The 16949-nt window shown below is 43.7% G+C and overlaps 1 protein-coding gene across 1 annotated transcript in view; it reads right to left on the reverse strand.

Annotated features, from left to right (window-relative positions):
• Positions 1-1852: 1852 nt before the first annotated feature.
• LOC135210534 (transmembrane 9 superfamily member 1-like) overlaps positions 1853-16949 on the reverse strand; it is a gene marked incomplete at its 3' end in the record, with an annotated part of 40273 nt that continues 25176 nt past the window's right edge. The window contains 4 exon segments of the mRNA XM_064243405.1: positions 1853-1963; positions 2197-2232; positions 2235-2414; positions 12492-12639. Coding sequence (XP_064099475.1) covers positions 1853-1963; positions 2197-2232; positions 2235-2414; positions 12492-12639 — 475 coding nt within the window.

Genomic DNA, 16949 nt, shown 5'->3' on the forward strand with positions numbered 1-16949 from the left:
CTTCTTGGGCGGCCTAAGTCTCTTCCTGCCTCGTACAGCACCCACTGCGCCTCGGACCAATTCATACATGTGACACAGGCTCGTTGCGGGAGCACTCTCGCCCCCGACAACGAGTACAAACCTCGTGAGGGTCCACATCAACAAATGATCTAAAACCTCAAACTCTACGCCCCTCCAGCCCGGGACACTCTAGGGCGACTGGAGGGCGCGGGTGATATCTCCATTTCTTCCTCACTCATTGCAAAGATCAATAAAGAAATGTACAAGTACTTACAGTCACTCTGATTTATACAGAAAGAGAGGGCAAATACTCAAACTCAAAGCAAACGACAAAGCGGGCAGAGCGATGACGAACACGTCCTTCCCCACACACGGCCGAAAGCAAAAGTGATTTGTTTACCTCCCATCGCGCGGCGCGCGACGATCGGACAAGCAGTTAACTACCGTTCTCCCCTTGTTCGAAGCTTACGACCGTTCCAGCTGCCGCTAGTACTTCCTATTGTTAAAGGACCGAGGGTTTGTATTACGTATCGGAACAAAAAGCCTGTCCGCCACATCCTGATGCAGAGACCACTACGTGCCCAGGACTTGGTCCTGATGACTCAGCTTGTTGGCAACCACATTCCTCTTGCCTGGAATGTACCTGGCAGAGAGCTCCACTGAGCTGTCGATCGCCCACTGGTGCAGCTCAACTGTCATCGAATGGAGTTGACGAGAAACCAGAATTAACCCACCTAAACCAATCCATACTTCCTTCCTTTGTTGATGCCCAGTCCTATCCAAACAGAGTTAAATCAATCTCACAGGACAAAGGAGATCGTAAGCTTTGTTAGAAGCTATAGCTGGAATAGCAAATGCAACTGATGTTGGTCCTAGATAACTTGCTGATTCCTAAATACCTTCTGGTTCTTCAGATATATCTCTGTGGTGGAATTATCTACCAAGATTCTGTAAACTTTTCCCTCCACGATGCTTCCCATTTCTCTCTGATCACTCACCTGTTGCTCGCTAACCAAAAATGGTAGGTTCCCTAACCATGGACTACACATCAGTGACAAGCAGGACTTCTGATATTCATAGGAAAAGACGAGCTTGGTGCTGCCACCTCTTTTAATCTTGAAAGACTTCCCCTGAAGGAGCAACGTGGCATATACATGAGAACAACAGCCAACCAACACCTCATAAGACACAACAGTGAGAATGTCATCCTAAAGTGTCTGTGGAAAACTGATTTTTCTGGTTGGGAGGTGAAAAAATAGACTGGCCACCCCCCCCAGCTTGGCTGTAGGACTGGATTGCAAAGGAAAGCTCTGGATGACTCTGGAGGAAGTTGGCTAGACAAATACCCGTAAATATATAATGATTCCTTACTCAATAATACGAAAAATAAATCAAATTATAAGCATGACTAACAAAAGCTGGGAAGTAGCACAAAAAGGGAATGAACATGATAACGAAACACACACAATTCAAACAGCTGGACAACAACAAAATGAACTGCATAGTTATCTCCAACCTGTGGTCCACAGATAACACATGCAGACAGTTTACTTGTTTCTCTACTTACTATTCAGTCCTTATACTTCAGAACTGACATGACTGTAGACATTGCTACTGTGATATGGACTCAATGTGATTGATGGGTTTTCTATGAACAAACAAAGCAAGTATCGCCTTACAATTTTACAACAACAGAAAGAATTTACCGTAATTAAAAGCATATTTGAAAAGTTAAGATATTCACTCACTGAACAATCAACTTATAGACTGCACATAAGCATATTTCATTGTTAGCAAAAACTCATTAATAAACAATCTAAATACACATAACCTACTCTTATGTATCACTTACCACAAATCCAAACAAGGAAAAGAAGAATAATAGTAGTGATCGGTAATGCCTGAGTAGAGTGGTATGCCCAAGCAACTGTGTTCTGAATACTCCAAATCAAAAAGAATGGACCTGGATACAAAAAAAAAAAATTATTTATATTTCTTTCACCCAAAAGCAATGAGCATTTTTCTTCCTGTGAAAACAGCATCAAGGACTGAATCTGACTCATACCATATAACGTCATATAACAAAATAAAGCCATTCATACCACATTATGAAGATGTAAATAGCAACTATTTTTAGCAACAAAGTTCCAGGGATTTATGCTAATTATGATTACAATAATACAGGTATAGTTTTACCTGCAAATAGCACTGTAGTACTGTTGATGTTAGACACCATTTGGCACCGCCCATCATTCGGTAATTTGATGCTGAAACATATCCAGCAATAACAGATGCCAAAGCGTATAAAAAGATAGCAGCACTGTTCATAGATCCATGGCGATGAACATTGAACATCCCACATAAAGCCATAGCAATTATACCAACAGCAACTGCCAAGAATTGACATCCAACTCCTGTCAAGTAAATTCCTCATAAAATTATGTTTTCAAAACAAAAAATATATATTTTACAGTGCATTCCTCAGTCATATAGAGCCTTCATTTGTAACAAGTTTCCCTGGTGTGTATATCTTTATATTCTGTAAAAATTAAAAACAAAATGACATAGAGGTACTATTTACACATGCACAACATCTTTGACCCATCAGGTAGTAACTACTTTCCCAGTTCATGTAAGCACTGTACTAGCAAACAATAAAAACAAGATTATAGTTAGTAAAATCTACAAAGCTAGACAGTCCTGAAATTTTCAATTTGCCAATTAAAATGTTATTATTTACATACATCACCAATAGAGCAAATAAAGCCATCACCCCATACATTACGAAAGTCCCTACGTACGAAAAATCCCAGGTTACGAAGGCAAGACGAAGGTTTTGCTTCTGTGTACGAAAATAACTCAGGTTGCAAAAGGTTTGATGTACTGTAAACTCCGAGATTCGCCCTGGCCGCCGAGAACAATTTTAAAACTCGTGCGCAGCCAACTCAGTAGACTCGCTACCATCCTCCCTCTCTCCCATTGGTTCCAGATGCTAATCACCCCCATAAGATCCTGCTGCCTTATTGGTCAGCTTCTGTCCCATCATGCCTCTTTGTAAAGGGATTCCTTGACCATTTCGTTGCGGCAGCATTATCATAAACACCTGGAATTCGTTCGTTCACATAGATTTTGTTTGTTAACGTAAATTCGAGTTAGTGATTTCGCTTTCATTGTACTGTAAGTTACTTTATTGTGTGTGTGCGAACTTAATTACTTATGTTATTATCCATGGGTCCCAAGAATGTTGCTGAAGTTCATGGAAAGAAGAGGATGCTTTCTATGGAGACGAAGATTGAGATAATCAAGAAGTGTTAATGTTTTCTGCCATTTGTTAATGTGTTTCGTAAAGTTTAGTGTTCATGTTTTCTGCCATTGTCCTCCTCCTCTGTCGCCACTTTCGGACATCACCTCACTCGAAAGGTAAGGTTCCACATTTTACTACATACGTACGTGCATGTACGACAGTATATCTTGTACCCTGTACACCAACACACTTTATTTACAGGTACGTACAGTCACGGTTAGGTTAGGTATTGAATCGTCCAAATTGTTGTACTACATTGATTATTGGTCAATTTAGCTTTATTAAAAAATTTACTGGAGTGTTTGTATGCTTGGAACAAATTAGGCAATTTACATGTAAAACGTAGTTCTAGATATGAAAAAATCAAGTTACGAAGGCCACTTCGGTAAAGGATTAATTTTCGTAACCTGAGGCACTACTGTATTATCAAAAAATATATTTCTGGGCTCAGCTCGTGTCGGCCTATGAAAGTATACCTAATATCATTCTTTCTAGGTAAAATTAGCCTAAATACCAGAGAAAAACAAAATTAAGAAAAATGTCAGATAAAACTGACTCGCTCACTCTTAAAAAGAAGTGTCGGTATGATAAAGGGGGCGAGTGTGGAACACTACCACGAGCCAAACACCAATTAGAACTTCCTGTCAGAATCCCCCCAAGAGAGAGCTGATACCAACGGGCGATGCAGCCTCCACTACTACTACTAGAGGACGCCACGGACAGCAGCGCCCTAGCGACATCCTTAAATTTTAGCGCTAGCGACAAGTCGCCATTTTCTTGTGCTCGTGCTTTTTGGATTTTATTCGTAATATCTACGATGGAACGCTCTGCAATTGCCACGGCTAAGTTAAGTAACTCATAAGTAACATTTTACCATAGTTTTATCTTCCGGGTACCAGTATTTTCCTCTTAATAGGTCATATACGGTTCCCCGGTTGTCTCGTGGCGGCCATGCCGCCTCGTAAGAATTCCCGGTCCTCCATACTGGGACTTCTTATACTTATGGGCTTACGTTATCACATCATTGTTTTACATCGAGTTTTAGCTAGTTCAGCCCTCCTACCATTCTCTTAGCTGGTATTTAGGGCTTATTATTATTATTTCCGGCCCCAGCATCCCGGCTCTTGCTCTACATCGGCTATCGCTGCTCCGAGTAGGCTCCTGTTTCTTGAACAGTCTGCCTCCTCCTGGGCTTCTTTCTCTTTACTAAAAGTGTCTCTTCCACCTTTCGATGTTCAATTTTATTATTTATTTAGGTTTTGGTTTAGGCTAGCCTAGGGTGCTTGTTCGCCATGTATTGTACAGCTTGGTTCACGTGGCCCTACCACGGTTGTGTGCTCGCGGCCTAGGCCACTTGCGGTCACGTGTTCCATAGCACCTTACCCTGGCCCCTTCCCTCCCTCTCTGATATAGGGAGGAGCTGGGGGACCCCTTGGGTGTTATGACAACCTCATCGCCTTCTCTCACACTTTCGGAGGTGTCCAGGGTCCTCTCAGCGGGGGGTATAGGGCGACCACTCTGAGGTACCGGGTCTCCATGCGGGTAGTTGGTGAGGCGGGGAGGAGTAGGCCATCCTCCCCCCTTTTTCTCGCTCCCGCCGTGTTTCGCCGAGACCTTCCTCCTCCCCTCCCCAGTTGCTCAGCCACCTCCCTTACGATACGAAAGGAGCCTTCCGTCGCAGCCGGGGCACCTTTGGTTATAGGTTACTGGCTCCGCTAGCGGGCAGGGTGGGCACTACGAGTGGTCGGTTGCTTGCCTACTATATCCTTATATCTTCTCCCCCGCTACCGGAAGGGAGCTTACCCTTACCTACGCACTCTTCTAGTAGTACGGACGGAGAGAAGTTGTTTTTATTTTTGTTATTTTAAGGATATATACCCTAATTATAAGATATTTTACAATGAATTGTGTGTTATTATTATTATTTTATCAACCATCCCCGCCACTTTCCGTCGTGGTTCCCATTACCACCACTCCTAGTTGGTTTGATTCTTGTGCTTCCGCCATCGGCGGAGCCATAGCCTATCTTCCAACCTGGTTACCACACGTATTTTGGCGGGGCTCTGGTTTTATCTAACTTTATCGCTCCGGCACCAGCGGAGATATGTTAGGCTGTAAGTGTTTACTTGGCACTCATGTACTTTTTCACTTACAGGCTACCAAACTGCCAGGTCCCAGCCTGTAATGCGACGCTTTACGACCCCTGTGGACATGACGAGTGCAGGTCCCACGCCCCTTGTGCCACGTCGTTCAAACGAGTTGATCGTCTGGCACCCTGAAGCCTGCGCCATATGCTACGACCTAGTCGCGTCAGCTGGGCGATGGGGTAAGTCCATATAGACTTACTTATGATTTTACTAAAAAACCTTCTAGTCGTAAGTTTGTTAACCCCGTTCCACAATTGGCAGCTAATCTCACCTTTCTTTCAGGCTAGCGGGTTGTGAGGGAAGTCGCCCTCGCCACCCTGAAAGCGTGGGTGGGGGGCGGCTTTTGGGAAAAACGCCGCCAAGGGCCAGCCCTACATTTTGGATAGGAAGCTGGCCATCCAGATCTTCCCCGCGGGCAAGTCGACGGGTTACGTCGACCCTTGTCCGCTGCCCCACTGATAGCCTCCATCCAGCAAGACCTCCAGCAATCGTTTGTGGGGTCGTAGCCTCACAGGAGTCGGTTCCGGACGTCGCTGCCCTGGACCTTAACCTAGAGCCCATGGCGGTAGGTGGGGAGGATTTGTTGGTTGAGGTAGGTATGTCGGGCGCCAAGGTCTTTCCTTGGGCGCTCCTGGTTCTCTCCTGTCCCCTCTTCTTCCGCTTCTTTCCAAGGCTTTGCGGGATCCGAGATCCCTATTCGCTCTCCCGCTCTCTCTGTACCTCCTAAGGGAGAAGGGAAAGAGAGAACCGAAGACCTTATCTAAGTCGACTTCTAGGAAGTAATCGTCTTCGTCTTCTTCGGCTAGGAAGTCGTCGACTTCCTATGCCGATGCGGTGAAGGAACAAGCCGGGCTCTTCCCAATCGAAGACTCCAGAAGCAAGGCTTCGAAGGAGAAGGCTCGCACTCCCACCGAGTCACTGCCTTCTCCCGCCTCCGCTGCTTCCACTCCGGCTATGCCGGCAGGGGTAGCAAGCACCAGCACCTGCGATCCCTCTACTGTCTCAGCAGGGGGTGATGGAACAGGTGGGCGTGCTGGTAGGCTCCCAAATCTCGCACTGGGAACGCGGTTCGAGCAGATGTTTGCCCAATTGTCAAACAGTCTGTCTCAAACTGGACAGTCAATCCAGGATCTCTCTAATAGAATGAGAGAGAATGAGGACCGAGTAGCTGGGCTAGCTCAGGCTCCTCCCCCAGTCTCCCCTGCATCTAGCACGGGGATTCTTCAACTTCCACCTTATGACTCCTTGCCAGCTTTCTCTATGGAGAAACCCATGGAGAGTAGCTGCCTACGCTCCATTCAAGGACGGAATGATTTCTATCCCGGAGTGAACTCGAAGGATTGAGGACTTCGAGTTCACCCTCCGGGTCTGTCGCAGCCTTTCATCGGGTATGCTAGGCTGACGCCCAACGGCTTCTCAGAGAGAAGACAAAATCTCTAAGGAGTCAGTTCTTTACAGTAGAGATCACGCCCAGCGGGAATGGGTTCACTGCCTTTGAGGACTGGGAGTGTACTAACACTAAACTCCAGGCCTACAAGAGTCCCTTCAACTATTTTCGCGACGGAAGAGGAGGTCTCTCTTCCGCCCTTCGCCCAAGAATGGTGGAGAAGTCTCTTCAGGCAGTCCTCAAGGATGAGCCCATTCCACAGTTGAGGGAGGCGGAGTCTATTCTCCTCTCTTCCCGCCTTCGGAGAATTGTGGGAAAACCTGCCAGCTACATTCAGCTGGGTAAACTCAAGCCGGACTGCGCCATGGACCAGTTCGGTGAGAAGTTACCTAGGCTGCCGGATTCCTAATCCAGGCAGAGTTCGATGCGCGAAAAACTAGGTTTGGCAGGTCCCTCAATTCCCTCATCATTACAGAAATGGCTGCTCTTTCCTACGCTTCGGAACCGCTGTTCAAGATTCTGGCGGAAATCTCAGTTTCAGACGGTTCTGACGGACGCTTTTGACTTCTTCCAGGCTAGGAGGAACTGCCGGAAGCATGTCCTACAAGAGTGCACAATCAGGCATGAGCCTAATAGACTCTTGGCTGCAAGCATGTGGGGAGCGGATCTCTTCCCAGAGTCCGCAGTGAACGAGGTCCACCACGAAGCTGCTAGACTCAACCAGAGCCTTAGAGCTAGGTGGGGTATTTCCTCAAAGAGGAAACAGGAATCCGTTCCCACTGCTGGCAAGAAACCAAGAAGGCTGGTAAGAGGTTCCAGCCTTATAAAAAAAACTCAACAACAGCAGCAATTTGTGCAGGCAGGCAGTCCCAGTTACCCAACAGGGACAACCTTCCACCTCTAAACAGAACCAACCTTTCCTCCTGTGCCCCAGCAATCTCAACCATCCACTTCCTACGCTATCTCGCCGGCCTTCAACCCTGCTTATGAGGCTCAAGGCTACTCTCAATCCGAGAGGTAGGGCGAGAGGTTACTTTCGTCAGCGTGGCGCAGGAAGGGGCACGAGGAGTAGACAGTTTCAGAGGAGGGCGTGGTGGCCAACCCGCCCATCAGCAATGAGGCTCCCCAGGTAGGAGGGAGGCTGTTCTCTTCCGCCACAGGTGGGGGTTCAGCAATTGGGCACAGAGGCATAGTGTCCAAAGGATTAGGCTGGAGTTGGATCAAAGATCCCCCTCCAATCAAATCATTTCATCAGGTACCGTCAAAGGAATTGATAGATTACGCGGTAAGAACTCCTTCAGAAAGGAGCTATTGCGAGAGTCAAACATCTAAAATTTCAAGGGCGCTTATTCAGCGTGCCAAAGAAAGGCTCAACAAAAAGAAGGGTAATCTTAGACTTGTCAAAGCTAAACTCTTTCATTCGTTGCGACAAGTTCAAGATGCTTACCCTCTCGCAAGTAAGGACCTTACTTACCGCGTGAGCCGTCACATGCTCCATCGATCTTACAGACGCATACTATCCATATCCCAAAAAAAATATAGCCAGGCACTTCCGCCCATTCCTAGGATTCAGGCTAGGGAATCAGACATTTCTCATTCAAAGTGATGCCCTTCGGTCTGAATGTAGCCCCCAGGGTATTCACAAAGATAGCAGAAGTGGTTGTACAACAATTGAGAGCTCAGGGAATCATGGTAGCGGCATACCTCGACGATTGGTTGATCTGGGCACCAACAGTCGAGGAATGTCTCGAAGCTACCAAAAAGGTAGTTCACTTTCTGCGGAACATCTGGGGTTCCAGATAAACAAAAACGAAATCCAGACTTACTCCGGATCTCGTTTTCAGTGGCTAGGAATCCAATGGGATTTGTCTTCCCACAATCTATCAATTCCAGTGGCCAAACGGAAGGAAATAGCAAAATCTGTCAGGCAATTCCTCAAATGCAAACAAAAACGTCAAGAAGAAACCAGGAGAGAATCCTAGGGTCTCTTCAGTTTGCTTCGGTAACAGATATCCTTCTGAAAGCAAGGCTGAAGATATAAATCGAATTTGGCGGTCAAAAGCAAACTCCAAATATCGAGACAAGTTGTCAGTAATTCCACAGATCCTTCGCAACCAACTACGGCCTTGGTCAAAAGTAAAGAACTTAGCCAAGAAAGTACCCCTTCAAATATCCCCTCCCCAGTGCTAACCATTCACACGGATGCATCCCTGTCCGGGTGGGGGGATACTCTCAGTTCAAACAGGTTCAGGGGACTTGGTCAGTTTCAATTTCGCCAGCTCCACATAACGTGTTGGAAGCAATGGCAGTATTTCTTACTCTGAAGAGACTGCTTCCCCGAAGAAGTCTCATCTAAGGCTAGTTTTGGGACAGTGCAGTGGTAGTTCATTGCATCAACAGAGGAGTCCAAATCCAAACATGTGAACCATGTCATGATAGCCATCTTTGCATTAGCAAACAAACACAAATGCATCTGTCTGCCACTCACCTGGCAGGAGTAAGAAATGTGATAGCAGACGCTCTGTCCCGGTCAGTTCCTCTGGAATCAGAGTGGTCTCTGGACGTCGGGTCATTCCAGTGGGTAAGCCGGAGAGTCCCAGGTCTCCAAGTGGATCTCTTCGCCTCACAAGCGAACCACAAGCTCCCTTGCTATGTGGCCCCCAACCTGGACCCTCTGGCTTATGCCACGGACGCCCTGTCGTTAGATTGGAATCAGTGGAGGAGAATTTATGTTTTTCCTCCAGTGAATCTTCTCTTGAAAGTCCTAGACAAACTAAGGTCTTTCAAAGGGATAGTAGCTCTGATTGCACCGGACTGGCCCAAGAGCAACTGGTACCTCTTCTCTTGGAATTGGGTCTCCGACCTCAACGGTATCCCCAATCCAAACTATCACAATCAGTACAAATGAGGACTGTGTTCGCTTCCTCAGGAACTCTCCCAGACCCTACTTATGGACTTCATGAGTTTGCGGCTAATAAAGATGCTGACATTGATCCACGAAGAATTCTCTTCCTAGAATCGATAAGAGAGAGTCAACCATTAGAACAAATAATGACTCAGCTGTTAAAAAATTAGCATCTTTCTTGAGAGAATCGAACACTACAACCATGACAGTTAATTTGGCTATATCCTTTTTCAGATCCTTATTTGAAAAAGGTTTAGCTGCTAGCACGATTACCACTCATAAATCGGCTTTGAAGAAAATCTTTCAAGTAGGTTTTCAGATAGATTTGACTGAATCTTATTTCACATCTTATCCCTAAAGCCTGTGCTAGACTTAGACCTTCCCGAGGCCTATACAGTTTCATGGTTCTTAAATGACGTCCTCAAACTAGCTTCAGATACTGACAACTCATCTTGTACATTCATAATGCTCCTGATGAGACATTATTCTTATTAAGCCTAGCCTCAGGAGCTAGAATTTCAGAACTGTCGGCTCTATCCAGGGATGCGGGTCATGTGGAATTCCTCCCATCAGGAGAAGTTCTACTTGCTCCGGATCGTAGCTTTTTAGCCAAAAATGAAGATCCTCTTGCAAGTGTGGGCCCCTTGGAAGGTTATCCACTTCCACAGGATCCTTCTCTCTGCCCAGTATCAACTCTTAGAGCCTTTTTATCTCGTACTTCTTCTAGATCCTCAGGTGCTCTCTTCATGAGAGAAAAAGGTGGTACTTTATCAGTTAAAGGCATTAGACAGCAAATCCTTTACTTCATTAAACAAGCCAACCCTGAGTCATTCCCAAAAGCACATGATATCAGGGGAGTAGCCACCTCAATTATTATTTCCAACATATGAACTTTGAGGATCTTAGAAAGTATACTGGATGGAAATCCCCGACAGTCTTAAACGGCATTATTTAAAGTCCTTGGATCTTTAAAGTTTTCAGCAGTAGCAGCGGGAACATAGTTTCCCCTGATACTGTTTAGTAGTTGTAGTATAGATCCAGGTCTCCTTTCTACCTACATCAACCAACATGCCTCACCCTATCGTCAGGCTACTCAACATCATAGCCTTAGCCGTTGTATCATATAGTGGTTTGTCCCTTATTTTTTTGCTAGGGGAGCATCCACATTTGTACTGATAATGTACTTCAGTGTACCTACCCTTATTTTTATGCTAGGGTAGGACACAATATGTTTGTATATATATTCACCATTTTATGTTAATGATGAACTTCAGTCACAATGTGTTTGTATATATTTTGGAATATTTGTATTGATGATGGATTTCAGTGTACCTACCCTTATTATGCTAGGGTAGGACACATGGGTGTATATATTTTGGAATTTTGTATTTTTGTTAAGTAAATCCCAATTTTCCTTATTTTACATGCATCTTTGTAATTTACTTTAATTACCATTTAAGTACTTTAAGATTACTAACATTTTATTATTTTACTGTTAAAATAGTTAGTTTAAGTGCTTAATTTATATGCTGTAATTGATTTACTTATATTATATCCATCATTTTAAATTGTTTTTCATTGTTCCCTTTTCCATCTTGTCTGTTTCTCTGGTACTCTTTCATAGGCCGACACGAGCTGAGCCCAGAAAAAGGGATTTTGACGAAGGAAAAAATCTATTTCTGGGTGATTGGCTCGTGTCGCCCTATGAAACCCCCCCTTTTTTATAGTTTGTTTTCCCCCCCTTGCAGGACAAGATGTATTTAACTGTTTTATTTAAGGATGTCCGCTAGGGGCGCTGCTGTCCGTGGCGTCCTCTAGTAGTAGTAGTGGAGGCTGCATCGCCCGTTGGTATCAGCTCTCTGGGGGGATTCTGACAGGAAGTTCTAATTGGTGTTTGGCTCGTGGTAGTGTTCCACACTCGCCCCTTTTTACATACCTGCACACTTCTTTTTAAGAGTGAGCGAGTCAGTTTTACTGACATTTTCTTAATTGTTTTTCTCTGGTAATTTTAGGCTAATTTTTTACCTAGAAAGAATGATATTAAGGATACTTTCATAGGGCGTGACACGAGCCAATCACCCAGAAATAGATTTTTCCTTCGTCAAAATCCCTTAAGCTGGCGAACATTAATGAAATGTGAATAAATAACAAAAGGGGGAAAAAACAATATCTATGCGGGAAAACAGGCAGATACAAAATCAATCTGTGCTCACTTAGCATTTAAAAAGTAGAGCTCTTTGGTGACTAAAAGAGGTTACTTATTGCATGACACTGGTTTTGATCATCAAACCAATTACTACCATTAGTTGATAAGCACTACTTGTGTGGCACACGGCACACAGCAGGTGGTGGGTAAGTATCCCATTAATCTTAGCTACACTAGTTTCTGTGTTTTACTTTTCATTCACTTTCTTTAATCTCTTCTTACTTAACTGTCTAGGGCTTAGCATATCTCCCTTAATGAAAGTGACAGGCTTTTGGGAGAGTAACAATTCAGTGCCTGATTTCTCCAGGTGGTGGGAAAAACACCACCCGTAACTTACTGCTTGACCTGTTGAGATCAAATAAAAGTAGTGGAATTTTGTTAAAGGATCAGTAATTCAGGCCTTGGTCTTTGCCCCAAGAACAAAAATGACAGATTTTTTGACTGATTACTAATTGGAAATTTGGCTTATCTTTGCCTCAAAAGACAGTAATATGCTAAGATATGCAGTTTATGGACAAAAAGAAATTACAAACTGATCATACCCAATATTGAAGAAAAGAGACTCTTGTGCTGTGGAAAGCGAAATACATCTGTGTGAATTATTTTCCATCCATATTCATCACTATCAACTTCCTCTCGACCCTCATCATCAACGTTGTAGCGAGCAAAATCATTGCGCAGTACCCTTGTCTGTTGATAAGTGAAAAAGAAAAAGACATTTTTTATAGTAATAAAATATATTACATAGCTATTATTTTTCCACATGCAGCAGCCTAAACTCAAATTTTGTGTGTAGCACTTCGATTACTCAGTGTAGGTAAGTGTAGGTATACAGTGCTACCCACTAGTGGCAATATTAGGAATGACTTAACTAGTAACCACCTCAGTCTGTTTTATGCATAATGTCCTTCAGAGGGGAGGAGGAAGGGCTCCTATTATGTAATTTCTGGGTAAGTACATATAAAACTACTTTATTTTTAAAAATTTCATTTTCATTTTATAAAAATTTCATTTTTATATAAGTGACTTACCCAGTATAATTACACCAAATTGAAAGGAGGTAGGATCATGGGACATATTCTACTCCAAAGCATTAAGTCATGTAATGAATTTGAAATAGACAAGTTGCTAGCACTGAAAACAATGTTTGTCGTTTCCTATCAGTTAAGAGAGCTACTGCAGGTGGACACTGCTTCTGGTTGGTGCTCATCTTAACTCATAGTAGCGTGGCGGAATAGCAAAGCATGATAGGTGCCCACCCTTGGCCTGGGTGCAGCAACAAAATAAACACAACCTTACAACACTGACACCTACACAGAAATAAAGCCACAACCCATCCACAGAGTGGTGGGTGCTCTAGGTGCATTGTACCCACTGGCTCTCCAAACTCAGCATCTCACTGAAAAGGTGAAGAGATGGTAGGAGAACACCCTGAGCTTTCCTCCACAATGCCATGCATCACTAAAAATGGTCTCAAGGTATTGGAAAATTTTTACACTGTTTAAGCTTTCATTGTGATATTAAGAAGTAAAGCTCACTTACACTTCTGGTAGATCGATAGAAAAATGGACGTAAAGAGCATATAGTGGACCTCACATATTCATAGGGGATGCATACCAGACCCCCGTGAATAGCTACAATCCACGAATACTTAGAACCCCTAAAAAAATGCTTAAAACTGCCTATTTTGTTAGTTCAAACTCAAGAAAAACCTACTAAAAATGCTTAGACCTGGTTTTTTAATAGTTTTATCACAAAAAGTGCATTTTATCACGAAACTGATATGAAAATTCAGTAATTTGTGGATATTACTCATACAAAACTACAGCGCACTCATGAATTTTTCACAAATAATGGGTATATAAGGTTCATAGAAAAATCTGTGAATACATGAGTTTGTGCATCTGGAGTCTGCAAATAACTGGGGTTGACTGTATAGCGTCAGAAAACCAAGGGGTAGAGGCTGTTCTGACATTCTTAGCTTCGCTTCAAAGTAGGCAAATCCAAAAAACTGAGTGTTTCAAAAATGAAGTTTATATAAGATGGAAGACAACATGTTTAGACAGAGGAGACAGGTTCTTGCCATAACTTTACTTCTTCACTGGACGAGTGGGTTGCGTACTCGACTGTCAATTTGATGGTCCAAGTTCGGTTCCCACAGCTGCCAGTTCGGTATCAGAAGAATGTATTTCTGGTGATTAGAAACTCATTTCATGACATAACTTGGTTTGGATCCCACAATAAGCTGCAGGTCCCGTTGCTAAGTAACCAATTGGTTCCTACCCACGCAAAAAAATCTAATCCTTCAGACCTGCCCTAGGAGAGCTGTTAATCAGCTCAGTGGTCTGGTAAAACTCAGATATAGTACTTAACTTCTTGCCATAACTCCCTAGTATGTTATAGATGGTCCACTGATCCCGGTTACCTAAGGGAATTCCTGAAAAATCCCACTGGACAGAGAACTCTCTATACTACTTCTGAACTGGGGAGTGCTACTAGGCGCTAAAAATGTAGCAAGAGCTGGAGCCAGAATGTAGCTGGAGCCAGACTGTAGCTGGTGCCAGACGAGCTGGGTGCCAGGCGAGCTAGGGGCTCGGGAGCTAGCAGACACTCAGAACATGAGTTGGCACCAGGCGAGCTAGGAGCACTTTACATCTCACGATCTCCTAACTCACCTGACACCCAGCTCCTCTGGCGCCACACAGACACTTGGAGCATGAGTTGGCATCAGCTGTGTGGCGCCAGAGGATGCTGGGGTGAGGCGAGTTAGGAGATCGTGAGATGTAAGGTGCTCCTGGAAGTCAAAGAAGTCTGTAACAATCTAGAAGGAGAAAGAATGGATCCAAGTCTTGATGGGACTTGAAAACATGGCTAAAATACCCAAGGGTAACAGCAATCTGAGACAATGTTTTCCTTCCTTTAGTAGTTGTAGGATCATGGCGCGACCTGCAGATAAATTGCCAACTCGCTGTCAACTCTGTGGCCTATGTGGACTGTCAGTACCTCATACAGCCTCAAGCATAAGCAGAGTTGTACGTAACACACAACTTGTATCTGGCAAACTTAAAAAGGGCTGCAAAGTCCATAATCCACCAAAATCTAGGCACAGCAAAAATCAGAGGCCTAGTCCAAAACCAGGCTGTGACCAACTCTGTTGGTCAAACACAATCCTCTAAAATTAGTGTGAGTGGGCGTTTGGCACTCAGTGGTGGAAGCCAAGCACAAATGGTGTCAAGTGCTCTGGCAGAGGGGACTGGCATTCGAGAATCAGTGCCCGGTGCTAGTTGGTTGGTGCCAGGAGACTGGAAGTTGTAGCCAGACGTGAAGTTGGACAGGAGTGACAAAGGGAACCACAGCAAAAATGTAGGAAGGCTGAGAGATGAAGCTAGCCTCCCTACCTCTAGACAGGAAGCAGAGAATGGCAACCATAATTGCATGATGGAACAAAAACACATTACAGTGCTTGTCTGCAATAGAAAACTTGGAACTGAAGAAAACAAAAATTTTTATTTCTATGATAAATAAGGTTTTATTTTATACTTACCAAAGCAATTACATAGTGTATGCTTCCTGCCACAGCAAACCAAAATTCAAATTTTGCGGCAGCACTGCCATGCTTGTGTAGGTGACAAGAGAGTTCTGCCCAATTTGGGAACTGCCAGATACAACACAACAGATCTCCAATTATTTGAAGCCATGAAGACCATCTGTGTGAAGAGGGAGGGCTCAGATGATGTAATTGCTTGGTAAGTAAAAATAAAACCTTATTTTATCATAAAAATAACATAGCTGATTTCTCAATTGAAAGGTGGTGGGATCATGAACATGGTCTACTCCAAAAAAAATTATATTAAGAATAATGACCTTGAACAAAAGACAATACTGCTAGCATTAGCACTGACCTAATGCCTGTTGTACCTTACCTGGTAAGAGAGCTGCTGTAGGAGATTACTGCCTCTGGTTGGCACTCATCTTACACTGTAGAGGGCATGGCAGTATGGCCAAGGGTCGCCCCTACTTCACTGGGAACTTTGGAGTCATGGAGGTTCACCGATGACTAACAAAGAAAATAAGTAATGCCCTAATGTCCTTGTCATGGGCAAAGACCAGATTAAAAAATCACAATGCTGTCACCTACATCAAACATAAAATACCAAGCACTTACATAGCTGGATTCCACATTGAAAGGTGGTGGCATCATGACAAAGTCTACTCAAAAAAACATTATTAAGAGTAATGACTTTGAAAAGACTAACTGTTTAGCATTAGCACTGACCAAATGCCTGTTGTACAGTAAGTTCCAAAACTGAAGCGACAAATTTCAGAGAATTTCGTTCGAAATTCACTAACTGGCAACTACAACTCGTAGCTAAAAAATGTATATTTTTTCTACAGTGAAACCTCTATCAAGCAAAATAAAGCTAACATATGATGCACAATATCAAATCTATGATATTTATAACAATCATAAGAAAAAATTACGGTAATAGTAATTATTTTAAAGTATAGCAATTACTTCAAACTATAGAAACGAAACAATTTGAAATTCTCGTTCAACACAGAATTACCAACATTACCAATGTATATTTCGAGCAATGTGGAAACAAATATTTAATATTATAGAGTATTATCAATTATTTTTAGCGAAGATGCACAAAACCATGCAATTATCATAGAATGTGAAAGGAAAATCTCTGCGACATTAAACATAATTCAACCATGAATGGAGAAGTTGGGGTGGTTGGTAGTTCTGATTCTAGCTTCTGGGGGGGGGGGGGGGGGGGGGCGGGACCGAGCATAAAACCCCATCTTCCAGAAAGGCTCTAACCTCTGCTGCTACCTTCAGGTGGACTAGGCCTATGTTCCGGGCGCATTGCAAGGCTTACAATGCAGGGCCACTGTCTGTTATTTAGGCAAAGATAGAAACCTTCAGGACCGACACCAGAACTGTCCTTGCACCTGGAAACAGAACTCGCTATATAAAAATAAGAAAGTCGGTC

The sequence above is a fragment of the Macrobrachium nipponense genome, chromosome 39, assembly GCF_015104395.2.
Source record: "Macrobrachium nipponense isolate FS-2020 chromosome 39, ASM1510439v2, whole genome shotgun sequence".
NCBI classification, from domain to species: Eukaryota; Metazoa; Arthropoda; class Malacostraca; order Decapoda; family Palaemonidae; genus Macrobrachium; species Macrobrachium nipponense.